Genomic DNA, 25,323 nt, shown 5'->3' with positions numbered 1-25,323 from the left:
GGCAAAGAGTAAACAGTCGCCGTTTCGGGCCGAGACCCTTCAGCAGGACCCTTGAAACGTCGACGGTTTATTCTTTTCTATAGATGCTGCCTGGCCTGCTGAGTTCCTCATGCATTTTGTGTGTGGCACTTGGAGCATTCATTATTTGCCTGTTTAAAGGCAAGTCTGTTCCCAGACTTATCCTTTCTGTTTTCCCAGGACACCCCAACCACCAGGGCCATCAAATTTCGCATAATTTTTTTGTTAAAACATATTGCATTTATTACCTGTCTATAATTGCCCTGGGGGAAGCAACTCATTGAACCTTCTGGTGAAAGTATGCTCATGGTGAGGTCAGGTTCGGACTTCCAAAGACTAAACCCACCGATGAGGGAATGGCCAAACGTTTACGAGTGAGTAACCTGGGGGCAACCTTGGGGGAGTGGTGGTGTTTCCATGCTCCTGGTGCCCTTGACCTTCAGAGGTAGAACCTTGTTCTCAGCCGGAACTCAATGCCACGGCTGTAAGAGTTCACCACAGGCTGAGCCCTTCACCCTCAGGTGTCCCAAAGCTGATGAAGAGCGGAGTGAAGGAAGTCTTGTGGTAAAGGTGACCTGACAAACACTGTGGGACTTGCACAGCATGTGACGGACCCGCACAGTACATAGCAGTCAAGATCTCCACGTGTTGGGCGAACGTGAATCCACTTCTTACCTCAGCAAGGCACCAGGTTCATTAATGCCATCACTTGTGACACCTGGCCTTCCCCATCCCCCTTTCTGGGCCCAATGATGACGAAAAATCTGAATACCAACAAGATCTGTCTCCAACGTGACATCCAGGACCCAGCGCCTCAGGGGAGAGAGAAATTAGAAGGAAACTGAACTCATTTTGTTTGTATGTTTATTCTGTACCTAATTCATTTTGTACCTGTCCCGAGAGTGTTTGGTAACTGTACATCACAGAAGCAAGTTTAAATTGCACCATTTCAGTGCGGACCTTTGCATTGACTCCTCCCTCACTTTGGAAGTGAAAGGAAAAGACAAACGTCGGTCTGTTTCCCTTTGTTGTGCCTTCAGTGGTACAGATCACAGCCGACGCTGCAGCTCGAGCAGCCTGCTACTCTTCAACCCCCCCCCCTTTCAAACAAGGTCTTGACACCTGACTCCGTTTCATTTCTCTGAGCCGCTGGATGATTTACCCAATCTCTGGGGCCTGTCAGTGCTGCCTTTGTGATAGTAAACAGGCCACCATTTAGCAAAGACCATATTGATCCAATCGGCTTTACCTTCAGCCACTTACGACACGGCCTCACAGCAAATCTCAGCCGATGCCTCCCCTTTCTGTCTCTGGTTGTAACTTCTCTCCCTCTCTGGGGAAGCTGCTACTCCCACGGGCCCCTCCATCCATTTCTTATCCTCCTCATCTAAAGCCAATTGCTGGTCTGCAATCCCATCAAGCTCTGCACCTAAAAGTAGGCCTTGAACTTGTGTGAGCCTGGAGCACGGCAGTGAGTAAGAGTTCTGTACCTGGCAGTGAGTCAGAGTTACTAAGTTGTTTTTTCCAATATTACGACTGAAAACCCCGCCCAATGATTTCATCCCTCCCCCCACATCCATCCCACTGCCCCTAATGGCTCCAGAGATCCACGTTCAATCTGGTGCTGTCCATGTGGAGTTTGCAGGTTCTCCTTGTGACTGGACAGGGGTCATCACACATTCCAAGATTAAAATACCACATTGTAAGTGACCTCTAATGTGTAGGTGAATAGTATTTACTAGTTTAACGTGTTGATCTGGAGTGGCACAGTAACATAGCAGTTTGAAGTAACAAAGCACCGAGACCTGGGCTCAATTCCAATGCTCTCTGCAAGGACTCTGTACGTTCTCCCCATTACCATGTAGGTTTCCTCTGGGTGTTCTAGTTTCCTTCCACATTCCAAAGGGTTAGTAAATTGTGGGCGTGCACCAGCACATCCTCAGATTGTCTTGGTCATTGACGCAAATGGCACATTTCCCTGCACGTGTTGATGTTTCAACCTACATCTGAACATATAAAGCCAATCTTTAGATCTTTAGCAACACACATAAAAGTTGCTGGTGAACGCAGCAGGCCAGGCAGCATCTCTAGGAAGAGGTACAGTCAACGTTTCGGGCCAAGACCCTTCGTCGGGACTAACTGAAGGAAGAGCTAGTAAGAGATTTGAAAGTGGGAGGGGGAGGGGGAGATCTGAAATGATAGGAGAAGACAGGAGGGGGAGGGATGGAGCCAAGAGCTGGACAGGTGATTGGCAAAAGGGATATGAGAGGATCATGGGACAGGAGGCCCAGGGAGAAGGAAAAGGCCAAGGCGGGGGGGGAACCAGAGGATGGGCAAGGGGCATAGTGGGGGGGACAGAGGGAGATAAAGGAGAGAGAGAGAAAGCATGTGTGTATATAAATAAATAACAGATGGGGTACAAGGGGGAGGTGGGGCATTAGCGGAAGTTTGAGAAGTCAGTGTTCATGCCATCAGGTTGGAGGCTACCCATGAATGTAAGAATGTATTATGAATATAAAGTGTTGTTCCTCTAACCTGGGTGTGGCTTCATCTTTACAGTAGAGGAGGCCGTGGATAGACATAGCAGGATGGGAATGGGACATGAATTTAAAACGTGTAGCCTTTGAATGGCAGAATCTAGTGGAGAGTCAGTGGGAAAGTTGAAAAAATATAATGCATTAGGATAGGACGAGGGTAACGCAAAAATGGGAGCCTGATGTTTGGTGCAGCCTCACTGACCTGATGAGCCTGTTCCTGATGGTTGAGTATATGAAATGCATGAACCATCCCATCTTTCACCATGGAACTACTTTTGGCTATCACAGGGTGGTAGAGAAGACAAATGGAATGCTTGCATCTGTTAGTCGAGGAGTTGAGGTTCAAGGAAGGCCAGGGAGTTATGCTGCAGCTTTGTGAAACAATGGTTAGGCTGCATCTGGAGAATTGCATTCAGTTCTGGTCACCCCATTACAGGAAGGACAGGGAGGCTTTGAAGACGGTGCAGAAGAGATATACCAGGATGAAGGGTCTTGGCCCGAAATGTCGATTGTTTGTTCATTTCCACAGACGCTGCCTGACAGGCTGAGGTCCCCCAGCATTTTGTGCATGTTGCCTTACCAGGGTGCTGCCTGGAGTCGAGGGCATGTGCTGGGCAAACTTTGGGCTGTTCTGTCTAGAGCACCAGGGCGATCTGATTAAAGATTATGAGAGGTGCAATCTATTAGAAAGTTCAAACGCCTTTTAGCAGTGGGCATGCATTTAAGAAGAGAGGGGAGAAGTTCAAAGGAGATTTGTGGGACAAGTTGTTTACACAGTGAGTGGTATGTGCCTTGAATGCACTATCAGGCGTGATCAGGGAGCCAGAGGTGTTTCAGAGGCTCCTGGACACATTATTTGCAGAGAATGGAGGGTTGTGGACATTATATAGGCAAAAGGGATTAGTTTAGTTTGGCATTTAATTAATAGTTTAATTAGTTCAGCATCACAACATGGCCAAAGTGCCTGTTCCTGTGCTGTACTGTTCTACGTTCCGTTATCCTTGCTGAGTTTAGCCATGGACCAGGTTTAGCTATTCATGCAGTGACGAGTCATCACATTAAACCCTTCTTCCATTGAATCCACGCCTCAACTAACCCGCTGAGAGTTTTCTATTTGTAATTTAAGTATTAAGGACTGTCCTAGAAGGGAATATGGAAGCCCCATGTTGAAGAGGCTCAGGGAGGAAAATCTAGGTATTAGGGTCTTAGCAGCTGAAGGTATTGAGCAAAATAGTGAATAATGAAGCAATTAAATGTACTTCATTCTTCCCTTATACACAGAGGGAGGCCATTGGGCCCATCGAATCTATGCCAGCTCTCGGAATAATCCATCAGTCCCACTCCCCCACTTATTTCCCTATAATTTATATTCCCTTTAATGCCAGCTGCACTAGAGGCAATGAACTACCAAACCACAGGTTCTTTGGCGAAGGCAGAAACCAAAGCCATGAGGAGACCAACATGGCCGCAGGGAGAACGTGCTAACTCCGCAAAACAGCATCAGAATCAAACCCAATTTTTTTCCCTCATTTCTTCCTTTTTTTTGGAAACCTCTTTAGCACCTCATTTAACTCCCCAAAGTTGACAGAAGGTGGTGGTGAGATGCCTTCTCGAAATAAGTGGACTTTGGTCTCTGAATACAAGAAAGAAAGGCGATATATACTAGGACGGACGGAGACGCAGATTCACCTAGACCCATTGAAAGGACAGACTTTCATCCATACCTTAACCTAACCATTCTACCGCACCTCCGAGTTTGAGTGGTTTTCCTTACTCTGTTTTCTGTGATCTCGGTTTGATCCGGAGCTCGGCTTGGATGACCCGTTCCCGTCAGTCACACTGCCCCGTAGATTGCTGATGAATTGTTGCATTGGGAGGATTTAAAAACAATTTAAAAAGAGCGTGTCACTTAATCAGGAGCCAGTATAGATCAGCAAGCTAAGAGACAGTGTGACTAATGGGAACGGGTCATCCAAGCCGAGTGATGAAGGGAAAATCACTCAATCTCTGAAAGTTCATTGGAAAGATCAAGCTCAGTTATGGATGAAGGTCTGTCCTTTCAATAGGTCTAGGTAAATCCATGTCTCCATCCATCTTTGCATTTATCCCCTGCCTCTCTTATATTCACTCAGAGACCAAAATCCATTAATTTTACTTTAAATCATACATCCGGGCCGGCTGCTGGCGCAGTGACCCAGTGCCGGACCCGGGAGCAGAGGTTCTCAGGTTCGAACCCAGTCGGGTCCGCTCCCGAGTACGCTTTCCATCCATGCCAGGTTGAGTGTCGAGATCACAACTCAACCTCGTAAAGTGAAAGGGAAAAATACTGCGAAATGTCTGTGAGGAGGAGTGGCGCGCCACACGGTCTCTCTCTCTCTCGCTCCGCGCCTTGTGAAGGCATGAAGACATTGTCCCGCCAAAATCGCACGGACGCACACACGCACACGCCAAAAAATAATAAATCATACATCCATAATATTAATCCCTCCCTTCCTCTAGTCCCCACTTTGACCTTCTACCTCTTCTCACCTGTTTATCACCTCCCCTTGGGTCCCCTCCTTCCTTTTCTCCTATGGTCCACTCTCCTCTCCTATCAGATTCCTCCTTCTCCAACCCTTTACCTTTCCCACCCACCCGGCTTCATGTATGGCCTTCCAGCTCACCTCCTCCACCTCCCCACACCTTTTTATTCTGGCATCTTCCCCCTCCCTTCTCAGTCCTAAAGAAGGGTTTCAGCCAGAAAGGTCAACTGTTTATTCCTTTCCATAGATCCTACCTGACCTGCTGAATTCCTCCAGCATTGTGTGTGTGTGTGTGTGTGTGTTGCTCCATAGTATTAACATCGGAATCAAAGCTATGATTTATTTTTTCTCTCTCTCTGGCTCCCTCTCTCCCTCCCATTTTCTGCCGGTTTCTATTATACATTGCCCCTGCACCAACCCCTGTCTTACTCCCACCTTATTGTTCCTCTCCTCTTATTTTCTGTTTCTCATCTTCCAAACACGTCCGTTTTAAAGGACAGTTTTTGTTTTGCGTTTCCAGTTTTCCTCCTCTGCTTGGAAGCACTTGATATGAAAGATTTTTTAAAAACATTGCACCTGCATTCCAGCAAAGTTGCCATGAGATTGCTCCAGATCTAAACCTGAAATGCAGGAGTTGAGGTGGGAGGAGTGGGAGTGGGGGTCGGGGGTTGAAAATAAGCTGTGGTCGTCTCCTTTTGGATCTCATTTGCTAATATCTTATCCTGTGGCACCGACAGGAACCAGCCAGGAAGAAGCCTTACAGAACTTGATGATTCTGAGGAAGGAGCTGGCGGCCTTGCAGACCCAGCGAATGCTCATCAATAACAAATCCCCCGGCAGCTCCTTACAAAGTAACGACGAAGCTAAAGTGGTAATGCTTGCAAATGTTTGCAGTTTACTGCATTGATTGATTGCTCCTGAGCTCTGTGCTGTACCAGGTCTTCATTCAGAGACCCCATTAATTTCACATCATAACTACAGTCATTTACTTAAGTAGTAGATTTTTCTAACAGATATGTTAAATTGCAGCTGCGTTGCAAAGGGGAATTTACACCATCGTGTGACTGGGTGAATTCCAACAGTGTAGAAACGTAATCGGCTTCTGCTTCCGATAGTATTTCAACCACATCTTGTTCTGAAACGATCCTTTCTCTTTTATGACACCTGACAAGCCACTCTCTTTGTCACTATTAATTTAAGTGAAATGACAGCAGTATTAATTTTGTGATCCCCAGTGCTGCTCTTGTGCCTTTCCCCTGCTGGCTGTGTTCACAAAACGGCCACCCCCTCCTGCTCCCATCAGATAAACAGCCATTTTTTTTTAGATTATGAAGACAGGCAGTCCTCTTTTATTGTCATTTATTAATGCATGCATTAAGAAATGATACAATATTTCCTCCGGTGTGATATCACAAAACACAGGACAGACCAAGACTGAAAAAAACTAACAAAACCACATAATTATAACATAAAGTTACAACAGTGCAACAATACCATAACTTGATGAAGAAGTCCATCAATACAGTAAAAAGTTCAAAGTTTCTCAAATGTCCCACATCTTACGCAGACGGGAGAAGGAAGAAAATCTCTCCCTGCCATGCCGACCACAATCTGACTCTGAGTCATCCAAAAACTTCGAGCCTCCGATCAGCTCTCCGACACCGAGTACCGAGCACCATCTCTATCCGAACGATTCGACCTCAATCTTGGTCGCCAACAGCAGACAAAGCCGGGGATTTTGAGGCCTTCTCTCTGAAAGATTCTCGATCGCGCAGTAACAACAGCAGCGAACCTGTGTTTCAGAAATCTCTCCAGATGTTCCTCTGTGCCTTCACGTCTGTCTCCATCAAATCAGAATTGTCCACGGCCCCTATTTAACGGATATAATATCATTTTCACCGAGGGCTGCGCACGCGCGGTGCGCTGCTATCTCCTCCTCCCGAGGATAGGAGCAGGGAGGTTTCTCATGTGCAGCTCAACGCCGAGCGGTGGCGGGCTGTTCACCTATCGAATAGTGAAAGGCCTTGATAGAGTGGATGTGGAGAGGATGTTTCCTATGGTGGGAGAGTCTAAGACCAGAGGACACAGCCTCAGAGTAGAGTGGTGTCCTTTTAGAACGGAGATGAGGAGGAATTTTGTTAGGTAGTCGGTGGTGAATGTGTAGAATTAATTCTTTGCCACAGGTAGCTGTGGAGGCCAAGTCTTCATGTGTATTTAAGGCTGAGGATGATAGATTCTTGATTGGTCAGGGCATGACGGGATACAGGGAGAAGGCAGGAGATTGGGACTGAGAAGAAAATTGGGTCAGCCATGATGGAGTAGACTCAATGGTGCAAATGGCCTAATTCTGCTCCTATATCTTATGCTCTTATGTTTAGCAATGGAGCACAGCAAAGCGCATTTTTACTCACATACGACATTCGCTTCCCTATCTCTCACGGACAGCACCCGAGAGCTGGAACCTTGGCAGAATCTGCTTCCAGTTTGCTGAGTCAGGCCTCCCTGTGCGAGAGCTATCAACGTGACACAGTGTGCATTCTGCTGTGGGTGGCTGAGTTCCACAATAACTATGTGCTTCCTTGCAAAACCTTCAACAGGTGTGGGAGTGAGGTGGTGTGAGGATCAGCTGGGCAGATAGACAGTCACTGACAGTGGAAAGGAAAGGAGAGCAGAACGAAGGTACAAGGGCATGCAGATCTGGAATCTGGAGCAACAGGGGAGTTTTTGGAGGAACTCCACAGGTCGGGCAGTATCCGTGGAGGGGAATTCACAGTCAACTGAGGAGGGGCTAATGGAGTCATTTGCGGGAGGGAAGTGTGGAAGACATTTATCTCCTCACCTGGATCCACCTGTCGGCAACCCTCGCACCACACCCCCCGCCCCGTCCCCACCAGTCTATGTTGGCTGTCTCACCTCCACTCTTCCAGTCAGATGAAAGGATCTCGACCCAAAATGCTGGCTATCCATTTCTCTCTTACAGATGTTGTCTGACCTGTTCAGCTCCCCCAGGAGCTTTTCTTTTAGGCTTGGAGAAAAGAACACTCCTGCATTTGCTAGAAGGGGTAAAAGGATGGGGAGATCAATGTAATACTTACTCGTAAAGGGGGCACCTGTTGAACATTCTGTGTCATGCACTGTGCTGCATCATTCCTGAAACCAAACTTCACACTCAGTACATACAGAACCCCTGTACGTCACCACTCTATACTCCAATTTTCACTATACAAACCTCCCTTGTGCCACGCACTGCTCACTACTGACAGCTGCTCTTGTGCAATGCACTTCTCACCAAATACTTGGTGTCCGTGCAACATAGCGCTCACTTTAAACATCTCACCTGTGCTACACTCTACACTCAGTCCCTCCACGACTCCCTGATCCACACGTCCATCCCCACTGATCTCCCACCCCGCACTGATTCCTGTAAGCGTAAGTGCTATACCTGTCCCTACTCCTCCTCTCTTGCCGCCATTCAGGGCCCTGAACAGTCCTTCCAGATGAGACAACACTTCACTTGTGAGTCTGTTGGGGTCATCTATTGCATCCGGTGATCCCGGTGCGGCCTCCTCTACATCGGTGAAACCCGACGCAGATTGGGGGACCGCTTCGTCGAGCACCTCCGCTCCGTCTGCCACAACAGACAGGATCTCCCAGTAGCCACCCACTTCAACTCTGCTTCCCATTCCCATTCGGATATGTCCATACATGGCCTCCTCTACTGCCATGATGAGGCTAAACTCAGGTTGGAGGAGCAACACCTCATATACCGTCTAGGTAGTCTCCAGCCCCTTGGTATGAACATAGAATTCTCCAACTTCCGGTAATTCCCTCCCCCTCTATCCCTATTTCACTCTGCCCCCTCCCCCTGCTGCATATCAACTCCCTCATGGTTCCGCCTCCTCCTTCTACTACCCATTGTTTTCCTGCCTATGACGTCGATGCTCCCCCCCGCCCAACCCCTTTGTCTTTCAAATTACTGGTCTTTCAACTGAACCTACAAGCATTCTTCAAATCCTTCCACCTCCTTCATTCTTCAGTCCTGACGCAGGATTCCGGCCCGAAATGTCGACTCATCGTTTCCACTGATGCTGCCCGACCTGCTGAGCTCATCCAGCGTACTGTAAGTGTTGCTACACTCTGCTTGCTGTTGCAGTTCTCCCAGTGCAACACAATGCCCACCACATGGAATTGATGGCTTTGTTGCAAAGTTTGCGGACGATACAAAGATAGGTGGAGGGGCAGGTAGTTTTGAGGAAGTAGAGAGGCTACAGAAGGGCTTAGACAGAATGTGTAACGAAGTTGCAGATGGAATACAATGTCGGGACGTGTATGGTCATGCACTTTGGTAGAAGAACTGAAAGGGTTGACATTTTCTAAATGGAGAAAAAGTACAAAAATCTGAGGCGCAAAGGGATTTGGGAGTGCATGTGCAGGATTCCCAAAAGGTTAATTTGCAAGGTTGAGTCTGGTGAGGAAGGTAAATGCAATGTTAGCATTCATTTCAAGAGGACTAGAATATAAAAGGAGGATGTAATGTTGAAACTTTATAAAGCATTGGTGAGGCCTCGCTTGGAATATTGTGAGCAGTTTTGGGCCCCTTATCTTAGAAAGGATGAGCTGAAACTGGAGAAGATTCAAAGGAGGTTCACGAAAATTATTCCAGGATTAAATGACACGTCATATGAAGATTGGAATTCAGAAGAATGAGGGGTGACTTAATTGAATCCTATCAAATGGTGAAAGGCCTTGATAGGTTGGATGTGAATAGGATGATTCTTACGATGGGAGAGTCTAAGGCCAGAGGACACAACCTCAGAACAGAAGGGCATCCTTTTAGAACAGAGCTGAGGAGGAGTTTGTTTAGCCAGAGTGTGGTGAATCTGTGGAATTCATTGTCACAGGCAACTGTGGAGGCCTAGTCTTTATGTATATTTAAGGCAGAGGTCGGGCACATGGCCAAGTGGTTAAGGCATTCGACTAGTGACCTGAAGGTCGTGAGTTTGAGTCCCAGCCGTGGCAGCGTGTTGTATCCTTGAGCAAGGCACTTAATCACACATTGCTCTGCGACGACACTGGTGCCAAGCTGTATCGGCCCTTGCCCTTCCCTTGGACAACATCGGTGTCATGGAGAGGGGAGACTTGCAGCATGGGCAACTGCTGGTCTTCCATACAACCTTGCCCAGGCCTGTGCCCTGGAGAGTGAAGACTTTCTAGGCACAGATCTATGGTCTCGCAAGACTAACGGATGCCTTTTTTTTTAAGGCAGAGGTCGATAGATTCTTGATTGGTCGGGACATGAAGGGATACGAGGAAGAAGGCAAGAGATTGGGGCTGAGAGGGAAAATGGATCAGCCATGATAAGATGGACTTGCTGGGCCAAATGGCCTAACTCTGCTCCTGTATCTCAAGCTCTTATATACAATTACAATGTGCAACACTGCTATTTGCAATTACCCCTTTCAGCAGGCGACTGAAAATATATAACTTTCCCTCTGTACCCCACTGCCCACAATATACATTTCCAGTGTGCAATAGCTGTTTGCAGTTACCCCCCACACCTTGCAGCAGACTACTGAGAATATATAACTTTCCCTCTGTAACTCACAGCTCACTAGACACTGTTCCCCTTATACAGCATACTGGGTGCTATTCACTGCTCCCTTTTGCAACATTAAGCTGAGTACACAGAACCTACACACAGCCCCCCCCGTATAACACCCTGCTCACTCATTTCAGCCCCCGCTACGTAATACATCACGCACTGCCTGCACCACACATTCATTATCAAATACAACTGCCTGTGTGTTACTTTGATCATCGTAGAGCTCTCCCTGTGCAGTACCTGAATCACTCCCTGTATCACCCGTACACTTCATCACATGGATACTGCCTCTATCTGAGTCTTCAAAAACACTGGTACTTCTTGGTAGTGCATGTATAAAGTAGCTACCAGATATTCTCTCTAACAGTGATGTCTTATGAAACACTTTGGAACATTTCTGAAAATCATAATTTGAAAAAAAAATAATTTTCTCTAAATAAAACCTGGAGTTTGCTCTGATTGGTTTTCTTCACCCCTTCACAACAGGCAACTTCCCCATTTTGTATTTTCTCCTGCAAATGTTGTATGTTACTGAGGATGGATTTTTCTTCATACCTCCCACTTCAGTACCTCTTTTGGTAATTAGCACTTCACCACAAGGGGGCGTGATTTACAAACTGATGTCAAAGCAGATGGCAGGGAATTAGAGCGTTGACAAAGCCAGACGTTCCGGTACATAATATAATTTACAGAGCAGCATATTGTTTTGGAAAGATATAATAAACTGCAGGCTTATAAAAACACAGCAAAAAATAAAAAGTTTGCTTCGCACAAGGTTAATTAGAACCAGTGAAGCTCATCTATATTGTCTGTAAATGGGATTAAAAGGTAAAAGGATTAGCTGAATGTCACAATTAATAAATTTAGCTGGTACTTATTTTTACACTAATAGAGTATATTTCTAGTTAATTAGCTATCCACCCTAGTGATAATGTGTTTGACTGGATTTAAATTTACTGTGTAAATCTCCTGGGGCTTATATATTTGCATTTTGCATCATGTTTGCATCAACCTTACATTTTAGACTTGTGTCATTAGTTGTTAAGACATGATACCAAAACTAAAGGAAGCCTTACGTCGGGCCTGCCAAGCTCTGTTAAGAATTATGACTTTTTAATGAGATCGCTTCTAACCTCTAGCCTGCGTAAGATCTCCTCAGAGAGCAAGCGCCCCATCCCGGGAGTCAATCTGGTGATCTGCTGAGATCCACCTGTCCTTAACTACGGCCTCTCATTGGTAAGAAGGTTCTTTATTCTTAGGGCAGCCTCACAAGGTCTCTAATATAACTGAGTATTCTTGTACTCACTTTCTCTTGCAATAAGAGGCCAATATACCATTCATCTGGCTAACTGTTTGTTGTATCTATCAATTAATCTTCAGTGGCCCATGTCCCACTGGGCTTAAAGCTCCTCAGGAAAGTGCTTCTTCCGGGGCTAGTGTCCCCATGTTGTTTTTATGTTTGCATCTGGTACTGTGCACTAACAGTACAACAGCTCAGCACGGATCAGATCTATGAAGCAGAGGAAGGGGCCATTGACCTCTGTAGCCCTTGCCAGCTGTCAGTGGAAGCAATCCAGCATCCCATTCCCCACTGTCCCCATTGCTCTGACATTCTCTCTTGAAAATGGCACCTCATTGCTTCAACAGTAGTTAAGTTTCCTTGCTGCATGAAGAAATTTGTCACCCTGAATCTTTTTCCTGATCATCTTATATCTGCATTTTGTGGTTTGCCACCTTCTGCATAAGATGCATTTTCTCATTATTCACTTAGCTAAGAGCCTCGATGAGTTTGAATTGGCACACTGTCCAGCAACCTTCTCTGCTCTAGAGAGAATAATCCCAGCCCACCCATAGAACGGAAACCCTTCATCCTGGACAGGAGTCATGGTCTCTGCTGAACGATAGACAAGCCCTGAATTACGCTGCCTCTCAGCCTCCTGAAACAAAGTTCATGTGAGATGTAACGGGTGTTAATGTGTGGCAGCACAGCAAAATTCCAGAAGTAGCAATGTATCCAAAATTCGACTGCCTGGCTCTGTGACGTTCGCCATACCTGGCAAGGTGGCACACCATCACTGTCGTGGTGAAGTTGACTTTGTGCTCCAGTTTCAAGCCCATAACCCCCACTGATTCAAGTTTGAATTTGCTACTCCCAAGCCATAGTCCATCAAGCCTAGAGCATTTTTTTTTTGGTTTTGAGAACTTCTGTCCCTTTGTACTGTAGTCAGGTCACACTGACAACAAAGGGAAAGGCCACTCGGTACATCAGCTCAATGCCAGGTCGAAAGTGAGCTCTCCCATTGGCCCCATTCCCCACTTCCTTCTTTCCTGGTAACTACGAAGTTTACTCTCTCACATCCATATCCAAAATGTTCCCTTTTATTCTTTTTACCATTCGACTACATTAAAGATTTGTTTTCAGTCGCCAGTTAATCCACCAACCTATCTTTGGACTGTGGAAGGACACCAGACACCCACTGAGCAAACGTGCGAACTCCACACAGAAAGCACCAATGGTCAGCTTCGAACTTGGGTCGCTGGAGCTCTGAGGCAGCAGCATCGACCGCCCTGCCATTTTGCTGCTTTGAATGAGATTTCCAAGTCAGGGGCACACAGGATGATGTTACTTTGTGCAGCGCATTGAGGGAGAAGCTGGACTGAATAGTCCCGAGAGTTACCGTCATCAGGCAGTGCTGGTCTCCTAGTGCAGAATCATACGACCATAAGACTTAGGAGCAGAATCAGGGCAATTAGGTCTCCTCTGCCCTTCCATCATGGATGATTTGTTATCCTTCTCAACCCTATTCTCCTGCCTTTGACACCCTGACTAATCAAGAAACTGTCAACTTCCACTTTAAATATCAATGTCTTGGCCTCCACAGCCATATGTGGCAGTGAATCCCACAGATTCACAACCCCTTGGCTAAAGAAATTCCTCCTCATCTCTGTTCTAAATTACGTCCCTCTGTTTCGAGGCTGTGCCCACTGGTCCTGCACTCCCCGCTATGGGAATCATTCTCTCCGCATCCATTCTATCTAGGCCTTTCAATATTCAATAGATTTCAACGAGATCCTCTCTCGTTCTTATAAACTCCAGACAGTGTAGGCCCAGAGCCATCAAATTCTCCTCGAACATTAATTCTGTTATTCCTGGGATCATTCCTATAAACCACCTTTGGACCCTTTCCAATGCCAGCATATTGGGTGCCATGTTATCGTAGTGGTTAACGCAATACTATTACAGTTTGGTGTGTCAAAGTTCAGAGATCAGCCCGTATGTCCGCCCTATGGAATGCACAAGTTTTCCCCGTGTGCTCTGGTTTCCTCCCACAGTCCAAAGATATACCGGGTAGGTTAGTTGCTCATTGTACGTTGTCCGTGATTAGGATACGCTTAATTGGGGTTGCCAGGGCAACATGGCTCAAAGGGCCGGAAGGGCCTACTCTGCACTGTATAGCAAAATAAATAAATAAATCTTTTCTTAGAAAAGGGGTTTAAAAGTGCTCACAATACTCCAAGTGTGGTCTGACCAGTGCCTTACAAAGCCTTAGCATTACATCGCTGCTTTTATATTCTCGTCCTCTCGAAATGAATACTAACATTGCATTCGCCTTCCTTACCACCAACTCAACCTGCAAATTAACCTTCAGGGCAGGGATTCCCAACCCGGAGTTCACAGACCCCCTCAATGAATGCTGAGGCTCCATGGCATAAAAAAGCTTCAGACTCCCTGCTTTAAGGAACCCAAGTCCCCTTGCACCCCTGATTTTTGAATTTTATCTCCATTTAGAAAATAATCCACACCTTTATTCCTTCTACCAAAGTGCCTGACCACACATTTCCCTATACTATATTAATTTGCCATTTCTTTGCCCAACCTCCTAATCAGTCCAACTCCTTATGCAGAATCCCTGCTTTCTCAACACCCCTGCACCTATCTTCTTCTGGGATATCTGCCCAGTTACTGAATTACCTTCAACTTCCATGATCCCCTAAACTATCTCCCACCCACACTGAAACTCCTAGCCATTCTTTCCCTCCCCCAACCAGAACTCCTCCAGCAAAAGTATCAATCCCTACCCTCATCCCCCTTGGAATACTAGTCACACATCCATCTGTAAATAATCTACATAACGGTGACACAAGAAATAGCAGTCACTGAAATCTGGAACTAAAAACTATCTGCTGGAGAAACTCAATGGGGCAGACAGCATCCGCGGGGGGAAATGGACATGCAAATGTTCACAGTAGGGTCTCAACCCAGAATGTCACCTGTCCATTTTGCCTCCGCAGATGCTGACTGACTTGGCTCAGTTTCTCCGTCAGCCATTCACCCACTGACCCACCAATCTATCCACTCACAGATCCTTTCCATCACCACCAAGCTCAACTGAATTTCAGGGAAATGTCACCATTGTGACAGCAGTAGGAATCTTCCTCACAGACAAGAATGACTGGTTAGCTCACTTTTCAGCGGAGGCCAGTATTGATAAAGTGAATTTGAATAGAATCATCCTTGATTAATGCCTCATCTTATTGTCCCCACCTGCACAACTGAAAAATTTCTCATTGCTGCCAGAAACCTGTAACTAAATTGCTAAAAATTGCTGCCTAGATTAGAAGTTATTGCCCCCACAACTTTGTGACTTTGAGACAGAAAACCTTCCTCTACGATGAGCAGATGGGTGGCGTTGGGTTCAGCTATTCAGGATAAATTAATCTGCCAATTGTCTCAGTAAGTCAGCTGGAAGAAGCATCCTAGGGACATTTTTTTTTAAATTGCATGTCTGTAATCTTAAATTGCATCTCAGCCCATTGCTTATTGGAGATGGGTTTGTGTTGGCTATTTGGGAGCTTACAGTTAAAAAAGAGTGTTTTGATTGGTCATTATGAATCATAAATAATTTACAAAGACTTTGTTCATTTCCGAGGCAAGGAAAGATGGCAAAATATTTGTTTAAGTCATTCATTATTTTAGGATGTAGTAATCATTGCTGAGGCCAAAAGTTATTGCCTACCCCCAGTTATCCTTGAGATGACGGCAGTGAGTCATCTTCCTGAAACAGTTCAGTGCTTAAAAGCGGGAGGGCAGAGTCAGCAGAGTTGGAAGAGGAAGTACGTGGTGATTTTCCAGTTTCGCAGGCAATCAGAGTTGGCAATCCTCCACATGGCCTCATGCTCCTCCCCACATCTGTACCTGTTTACCAAGGCCGAGGATGAGGCCTGGGACTGTGGTGGTGTCTTCAGCTTCAGCCAACAACTCTTGTGCTTCTGGGCGACTGAAGGCGTCAGAGTGGGAACTCCCTTCAAGGTGCTGGCCATGACGGCATAATCTCAGAGCTACTGATTCAAGACTGTTTAGTGTCATTTCCAGTACACAAGTGTAAGGGAGAGCAAAATAATTGTAACTCCAGATTCAATGCAGCACAAAAATAAACACGATAAGGCAAAGAACACTATAATATAAAAACACTATCAATATACAGTAAATATATAATATAAATTACACACATAGATCAACTGAATGTACATGAAGCGACACTAGATACTTAAATGTCTAATTATATGGTAATTCTGACAGGAAATAATAAAGTATTGGTGGTGGAGGTGTGGTGGAATGGGTTAGTGGGTGGAGGTGTTGATCACCCTTACTGCTTGGAGAAAGTAGCTGTTTTTGAGTCTGGTGGTCCTGCCTTGGATGCTACGTAGCCTCCTCTCCAATGGGAGTAGGACAAACAGTCCATGAGCAGGGTGGGTGGGAATCCTTCATGAAAGGACACCACGGTAGCACAACACTATTGTAGCTTGGGGAGTCGGAGTTCAGAGTTCGATTCTGGTGACGCCTGCAAGGAGCTTGTACGTTCTACCCATGACCACGTGGGTTTCCTCCGCGTGCTCCAGTTTCCTCCTAAAGTCCAAAGACGTACCGATTAGTAGGTTAATTGGTCATTGTAATTGTCCTGTGATTAGGCTAATGTTAAATAGGTGGGTTGTTGGACTGGAAGGTCTTGCCTGCACTGTCTCTCTAAATAAATTGATAAATATTGCTGCCCTCCCTCTGGCACCTTTCTGTATAAATGTCCTTGATGGTAGATAGGTTGGTACCAGTGACGTGTTGGGCTGTTTTGACTACCCATTGTAGGGTCTTCCTGCCCACCACAGGGCAGTTTCCAAACCATACAGAGCACATTAGGATGCTCTCTACTGCACATCTGTAGAGATTCAAGAATATGGATGTGCATCGACCCACTCTCTTCAGCCCCCTCCGAAAGTAAAGGCGTTGGTGAGCTTTCTTGATTATGTCGGGTTTGTTCTAGCGACCATAAGAGCTTGTGCAAGATCTGCATTCGCAGGGGTTTGAAACTGCTCACAATTTCCGCTGCAGCGCCACCTTTGTAAAGATAGGTGTGAATGGTGTGAATTCTTCTGATGCTGATAACCATTTCCTTTGTCGTGTTGACATTTGCCTGGCACCAGGCCTCGAGTTGTTCCACCTCCTCTCTGTGGACCATCTCATCGTTACTAGTGATGAATATGGGGGCAACAGAGGCTGCACATCACTAAGCCACACCAGGGGAACTCTTGGGACGTATTTTAGTAATTGGGAATCAAGGGGCTTTTTTGTCTTATCGTGCCTATGAAGTGAAAGACCTGCAAACATTGGCCACTCCTTTCTCTCCACTGATGCTACCTGTACCACTGAGCTCCTGCAGGAACTTTATTTTTCGCTCTCGATCCTGCAGTCTGCAGTCTCTGGTATCTAGGTAGGCTTGAGACTGTTCTCCGCCTCAGTTTCAGGTCATAATTCCTCTTTTTTCCTCCTACTCAGCTTCCACCTGATGAAAGAAATGTTTCACAATGCTGGAAATTCCTCACCGACATTACAGGCCAGTTACAGTACGGTCTTTAGATTTAATTAGGAAATCAAGGGGATCTTATTTTCATAGAGTCAGAGAACACAACAGCACAGAAACAGGCCCTTTGGCCCATCTAGTCTGTGCCAGCCTGGTTTCTGCCTAGTCCCATATACTTGCACCTGGATGTTAGCTCTCCATACATCTTTCTTCCACGTACCTATCCAAACTTCCCTTAAACATTGCAGTGGATGCACATCTCCTATTTATGCTGGCAACTCATTCTGCCCCTTCCTCACACCACCCTCTGAGTGAAATACTTCCCCCTCAGATTCCCCTTAAATATTTCACCATTTACCCTCAACCTATGACCTCCAATTCTAGTCTCACTCAACCTGAGGGGAAAAGACCGTATCAATTCACCTTTTCTGTACCCCACCCCCGTAACTCCATAAGACCTCACTCTCCTGCGCTCCTAGGAATAAAGCCCTTACCTATTCACTCATACCCTCTACTCAGATCCAGAAGTCCTAGCAACATCCTTGTCCCTGAACACTACGCAGAGTTGGTGTTCATTAGGTGAACAGCTCTTGGGAAAATAGATGACTAGATGAGCAAGCAAGGAATAAAAGGGTTTATTGCCAGGATGTGTTGCAGGTGGTATACAGTCCTCTGTAAAACTCACATGTGTCACTCTTCCTCTCTCCATTATAGAAGTATCAAGGTGAATCCTTTGCCCTTTCTAATGCTTCCATCGAGAGGACTTCATTGCTGGAAATGTCTGAGACCCTGGACCTCAGCGAGAGGACTGTATGTTGAAATTTACCTTATTCTGTTTCATGAAGCCGTGTTTTCTCAAAATTAAGCTCCTTTTTTGTTGCATTGTGTGGTTGGTGAATTGTACTGTAAGGTTGGCTCTGAGCGGGTGACAAACCTGCAGTGTGGCCGTCCTCCCTCCCCGCCACAGCCCCAATCCCAAAATGATGCGTTTATGCGTCTGTACTAGCATGAGATGCTGTTCCACTTGACGGCATCTGATCTAAAAAGGAAATTTGACATTTGCTCCTCCAAGTTTATCAGTGACCTTGCCATGTGGATCCAGTGTCACTGCCACCCCTCCGCAGGAGCACTTTGGGAGAATTCTATGACAATGATACTAGATTAGATTAGATTAGAATATGAGGACATGCAGTCCTCTTTTATTGTCATTTAGTAATGCATGCATTAAGAAATGATACAATATTCCTCCGGTGTGATATCACAGAAACACAGGACAGACTAAGACCGAAAAACTAACAAAAACCACATAATTATAACATATAGTTACAACAGTGCAACAATACCATAACTTGATGTAGAACAGGCCATGGACACAGTAAAAAAAAGTTCAAAGTCTCTCAAAAGACCCACATCTCACGCAGACAGGAGAAGGAAGAAAACTCTCCCTGCCATGCCCGACCATAGTCCGACTCTGAGTCGTCCGAAAACTTCGAGCTCCGATCAGCCCTCCAACACCAAGTACCGAGCACCATCTCTGCCGAATGCTTCGACCTCAGCCTCCGTCGCCAGCAGCAGGCAAAGCCAGGGATTTTGGGGCCTTCCCTCCGGAGATTCTCAATCGCACAGTAGCAGCGGCAGCGAAGCGGGCATTTCAGAAATTTCTCCAGATGTTCCTCTGCTTCTCACGTCTGTCTCCATCAAATCAGAATTGTGCACGGGGTCCTACTTACAAATACGATATAATTTCACCGCCATCTTCTCCTCCCGCCTTTACTTGTCAGTGAATATCACATACAAATGAAAGAGACATGAAGACCTATCTCATCTTTCATTACTTTAGAAGCAATGAGGTGTTTGTACAATACAGGTGGTTCAGCAGGCTCTATAAACAGTAATGTGATAATGACCAGTTGACTTGCTTTTTGATGATCCCGATGAGGTGTAACTATTGCTGAAACACCAGAGATAGCTCGCTTATTTCTTTTTTGAAATGGCGCAGTGGAATCTTTTGCTTCCACTTGAGAAAGCAAAAAACCATTGGCAGTACAGTGGATCCTTGAAGTGCACTAGAGAGTCCATTTAGAATTCGCTGTTTTTGCAGCTGCAGTAGCCCACAACCTCTTACTGAAGCATTTTTTTTACAGTTTGTCCTTAAAAGGAATAAGGAAATCACATTAATAACCTTATTTAAAAAAAATAGAATCAGCTTTAGTGAGACAAGAACCTTCTTTAAGACCACCTCCTTCTGGACATTATAATAATAACCACCTCTTTCAGCGGATTATTAAAACACCATTTCCATCACCCTCACGCTCATTGTAGGTTCCCTTGAAAATCTTTCATAGGTGCAGAAGTTTCCTCAGATTTCTGTGTGGTCTGCAGTGAAAATCAGACAAAAGTACAAAATGTTTATCCAAGCCTCACACCTCCACTGTTCACCCCAAGCAAGATATTTTCCATCATCGACGGCTTGCATGAAGTATGGACAGGTTTTTGGGAAAATGTGAGAATGTGGGCCTCTCCTTGCCCTTACAGGGAGGAGATGTATTCTCATGATATAGAGTAGAAGATGACAGTCTCTTGGGGCCTTCGAATCTGAAGCTCGGCAAACACTGCAACTTCAAACGCCTCAACCTGAGCTACCAATATCCTAATCCTACCATCGTAATCATAGAGAATCTCCATCTCACTCAGGAACATTTCAATTGCTGCAACGCCTACGTCCATCTGGAGGAGAGAATTCCAGATTGCCACAAGTAAAGACCTTCATAATTCTGCTTCCGTATTATCTCACCTGCAGTTTGTGGGCTTTTGTTCTGCATATGAAATAAGTTCCTCCTAACAGGTTTATCAGCTGAATGGCATCACACTTCAACTTTCAAAACACGTGATTACAAATGTCACGTTTGAGCAACCTCTAGTCACAACTTGACCCATGTGGCTCACCAATCATTATGTGAATCAGTATCCAACAGAACCTATCAAAATCCTTGACCTATCCCCACAGGATCAAGGCCAACGTTCCCCAAGCCTTTCTGGTTGCTTCTTAGACCTCAACACCAGCTATCCATGTAGCTGGCCACTCAAAGTTCAAAGTAAATTTATTATCAGGGTCTGTCACCATTTTCCACTCTGAGATTCATTTTCTTGCGGGTATTCACAGTAAACTAAAGGAATACGATAGAATCAGTGAAAAACTACACACAAGCCAAGACTGACAAGCAACCAATGTGCAAAACAAAAGATCAAATGGGCAAATGCAAAGTAATAAAATAAATGATACTGAGAATTTGAGTTGCAGGGTCCTTGGGAGTGGTTCCATACCTTGTGGAATCAGTTCAGTGTTGAATTGAGTAAAGTTATCCCCACCAGTTCAAGAACAGGTTTCTCTCCGATTTTTTTTTACATATGCACAGACCAGCCATTGCTCTGAGCAGGAAATTTTTACATGGCCTGAAAACTGCACGTCACTTTATGTAAAAGAAAGTCCCAGCTGCATAGCAACAAAGGCTTGGTGCGGGGGAGCATTTCAGTTACTGTGCAGCACAGAGGGAACAGGGTAGAGGAAGCTGATGGTTGAAGGATAATAACTGTGCTGAAACTGGTGGTGTGGGACTCAAGGGTCCTGAACCTTCCTGATGGCCGCAGTGAGAAGAGAGCATGGCCTGGATGGTGGCAGTCCTCGATAATGGAGGGTCCTTTCTTGCAGCAGCGCTCCTTGTAGATGTGCCCAGTGGTGGGCAGCATGTCTGAAACAGTTCTCACCTTCTCCCTTTGCCGCCTGCAGTACCTCGACCTGGTGAAGGCTCTCTCAAGCCTGCTCAACGTGAAGGAGCTGTCAGGCTCGCTTTCTCTGAAGCACATTCCGCAGGACGAGAGGGAGAGGCTGGGGAAAGCCCGGCAGAGGGATGTGCAGCTGCTGAGTGGTGGCATCGGTCAGCTGAAGACCCAACTGGTGAGGAAAGACGAACTCCTGGGAAGTTACGAGAAAGACCTGGAACAGCTGAGGTAAATGGGAAAAGTCCAGCAGATTCTCCCTGCCCTCTTCCAATGCTGTTTGGCTTAATCTGGAAAACTGTTTACATTTACATTTATTTCTTTGGTCCCTATATTTCCAGACTTTGGAATTACCTGTATTCAGTAGCATTTTTAGTGTCAATCCTACTAGAATGCCCATGTATCTTTCAACTCCAGGACAAGGAGTACGTGTCAGTTTAATTTCTTCCCTCTTTGCAGTACCGTGCAATGGCGGATAATGACCCCTGAATTGCCAAAAACCAAATTTGTCTATAAATCCTGTGATGACTTCAACAATTTCCTGTTCGATATCATCAACTGATGTAACCTCATTATGCTGAGTTTCAGAGTCAAGGTCAGATAGCTATAATGAGAAACAGTGGTCACAGCACTAAGTCCATTTGGGTACCCCCACCATCTACCCTCCCCACCTCACTGACATAACTCGTCCAGCAGGTTGTCTGTGCACTCTGTCCTCAGCTGGTTTCCCAATATTTCCCACTGGACCCCCACAAAATCCAGTTCAACCACCAGTGTGGCTAGAGAGGTCATTTAATCACAAAGGTGGATGGAATAGTGGGGAGGGAGGGAGAGTGGTGGTTTAAAATGCGCGCGCGCGCACACACACGCACACGCGCGCACACACACACACACACACAAACACTCACTCACAGATTTGTCTCCTTAAGGTCTAATTACTCACTTGGCAGACAGGACTTGTAATATTTAAATGAGACTTAGTGTTGCAGATTTTCTGAATGGTTCTATTTAATATCTCTGCTAACAGATTCGCTGTGAAATTTGGCAGCATAAAAGATGGGAATTGCCAGATCCAGGAGGGAAATGATTTCCCAGCACAGCAGCAAAGTTTTCCCATTGAATCACTCTGCCATCTCACCACCCTCCCCCACCACCCCCCAATACACAAGAAAAATTGCCATGGACAGATTCCCTTGCTATTGTCTCCCCTTCTTACTCCAACCCAACCTTTCTTCACACCTGTCCCCCCCTCTGTAATCCCCCCATCCTCTACAACTCTCCCCCTCTCTGTAATCCCCCCATCCTCTACAACTCTCTCCCTCTCTGTAATCCCCCCATCCTCTACAACTCTCCCCCCCTCTGTAATCCCCCCATCCTCTACAACTCTCCCCCTCTCTGTAATCCCCCCATCCTCTACAACTCTCTCCCTCTCTGTAATCCCCCCATCCTCTACAACTCTCCCCCCTCTGTAATCCCCCCATCCTCTACAACTCTCTCCCTCTCTGTAATCCCCCCATCCTCTACAACTCTCCCCCTCTGAGACAGGTACTGGACATCTGTGGAGAGAGAAGCACGGTTAGCATTTCAGGTTGATGACTTTTCATCAGAACCCTTCAGAATGCTTCCGAAGAGGAATCATTGTTGTATCCGGCAGGAAACGAGGGGATTGTTGGTGGCGGAGCTCTGGAACCACTCTCCACACATCCCACCTTCCATCTTCTGGAGCGACAAGGAAGGGTCAGAAAATCGTAGCCTCGTTTCTCAGGCTCTGATAGTGGAGGATTTTGGTGACTGTTGAATCTGCAAGAAATGGGGAGTGAAGAAAGTACAAGTTATTTTCTAAAGGATAGGATTTTTTGGCTCAGGTATCAACATTTAGTTCTGAGGTAGCTTGGGATGTTGATAAGAATTGAAGGAATACTGTATTTTAATATGAATACAAACAAAAAGGAGGCCCCTATTGACAGTAGTGTGGGAATTATTATCACTGCCAGAAATGACAAGTAATGCCTTTACCTTGAGACTGTGTTTTGATTTAATATCAGAGTGAACGGATGAATTTGTGCTGTGATTATAGCTATCAACTTCATGCTTTGGAAACAATGTGTCTTCATGTCATCTTCTGTAGCTGTATCACTTAATCTACTTGCCTCAGGACATAGAACAGCACACTCAAGAGAGCTTTATTGATTCTCAGAGCACAAGTGCAGCACCATCAGGATAGGCAAAATTGTCTTTCAGGGTTCATAAAATGTTAGCTCTCCTGAAGAATGAAAATTGAGCTGGTGGCAACACAAAACAGATTGATTCGCAAAAACCAAACATTACGGATCGTGCACAGTGTTCAGAGCTGTACAGATCAGACGGATCTGAACACGTGACAGTGGTTTTGTCTCCGTGTATTTAACCTGCGACGGAGGTGAACATACAACAGTGAGACCTGAAGACCAAGCTGACCTTAGTCAACCCTGCCATAGGTCATGGCAACCCGAGAAATAACAGGAATAGCCTCGCTTCAGCTTCATGTGTGCTTGACGTTATATAATCAAAGCTGATCAACAGTGCCCCACAACTCTGCAGAGCCCTGACTCGTTATAGCCCCTTGGTACTCCAGTGCAAACAATCACAGGTACTCACCCCACTGGACTTTTTAAAAAAAGGCATTTGCTTAGTCTGTGTGCCGCTCAGTCAGTAACCTGGCACAAACCCTTGTCCTTCCTTCTGCTCTGTTTAAGTTTCTTGTAAGCCTATTTTCATACTTCTTTCCTTAGTAAAACAGTCCCCTTTGCAGAATTTGATATTCTCCAGTCCTCAGCCTAACCATTTTAACAATGTTATCAGCTTTTTTCTATTATCCAATAGTACCTCGGTAGGGACCACTTCTCCTCTTGATTTTGGCTTGTTTGTTAGCCATGGCTTGTTCACAATCATACCCTTAACACAACCTACTATGGTCAACCCACACCTAATATCTTTGTAGTTTGCTTTATTCAAATTGAGATCCAAGTTTCAGACAGAACTAGTCACTTTTAATTTTATACATAACTCTATCGTATTGTGATCACTATTCCTAGGAGGCTAGATTTACCATATCTATCAGATCATCAGTCAACCCTTCTTCATTGGACAGTCGTAGACCTAAAACAGCCTGTTCCATCAACGGTTCCTCAACTTGCTTATCTGGAAAGCTACCTCTTACACTCCATGAATCCATCCTCATCACTATTTGTGATAAATTGATTTGTTTAATCTATACAAAGATTAAGGATTCCCACAATGACTGCATTACCTTTGTCACATGCACCTCAGATTCCCTCATTTACTCTGTGCCCTGCAATGTCACTGCTATTTGGGGACCACTGTACATACAACTCCTCCGAGTGTTTTCTGCTCCTTGCTGCTTTTTTGCTCCAGTCAAGCTGATTTAAATTTGCGATTTCCTAAGCTAAGGTCCTTCCGTGTCATAGAAACATAGAAACACACAAAACCTACAGCACTATACAGGCCCTTTGGCCCACAAAGTTGTGCCGAACATGTCCCTACCTTAGAAATTACTAGGGTTACCTATAGCCCTTTATTTTTCTAAGCTTCATGTACCTATCCAAAAGTCTCTTAAAAGACCCTATCGTATCCGCCTCCACCACCGTTGCCGGCAGCCCATTCCACGCACTCACCACTCTCTGAGTAAAAAACTTACCCCCGACATCTCCTCTGTACCTACTCCAAAGTACCTTAAACCTGTGCCATCTTGTGGCAGCCATTTCAGCCCTGGGAAAAAGCCTCTGACTATCCACACGATCAATGCCTCTCATCATCTTATACACAATGTCCTGTCTCTATCACATTCTTTAGCCTTGCCTCCTTTTCCATTTTACCAATAAATAATAACCCTATGACAAATTTGTGACTGGTCTCCTGGAAAAAGGAAGCAGAGCTGCTCCCTCTTTTCATTCCCAGAAGGGAGATGTGAACAGGATTTTGCTCACAGCTGATGTCCGTGTGTTAGACAGATC

The 25,323-nt window shown here is 45.6% G+C and overlaps 1 protein-coding gene across 2 annotated transcripts in view; it reads left to right on the top strand.

Annotated features, from left to right (window-relative positions):
- LOC134337808 (forkhead-associated domain-containing protein 1-like) overlaps positions 1-25,323 on the top strand; it is a 144,691-nt gene that overhangs the window by 99,634 nt on the left and 19,734 nt on the right. For both annotated transcript variants that reach the window (XM_063033061.1, XM_063033062.1), the window contains 3 exons: positions 5,815-5,948; positions 18,248-18,343; positions 21,321-21,541. In XM_063033061.1, coding sequence (XP_062889131.1) covers positions 5,815-5,948; positions 18,248-18,343; positions 21,321-21,541 — 451 coding nt within the window. The remainder of the gene's footprint in view (positions 1-5,814; positions 5,949-18,247; positions 18,344-21,320; positions 21,542-25,323) is intronic.

The sequence above is a fragment of the Mobula hypostoma genome, chromosome 25, assembly GCF_963921235.1.
Source record: "Mobula hypostoma chromosome 25, sMobHyp1.1, whole genome shotgun sequence".
NCBI classification, from domain to species: domain Eukaryota; kingdom Metazoa; phylum Chordata; class Chondrichthyes; order Myliobatiformes; family Myliobatidae; genus Mobula; species Mobula hypostoma.
The sequence above is the reverse complement of the archived record's forward strand: the minus strand, read 5'-3'. Positions and strand labels throughout refer to the sequence as shown.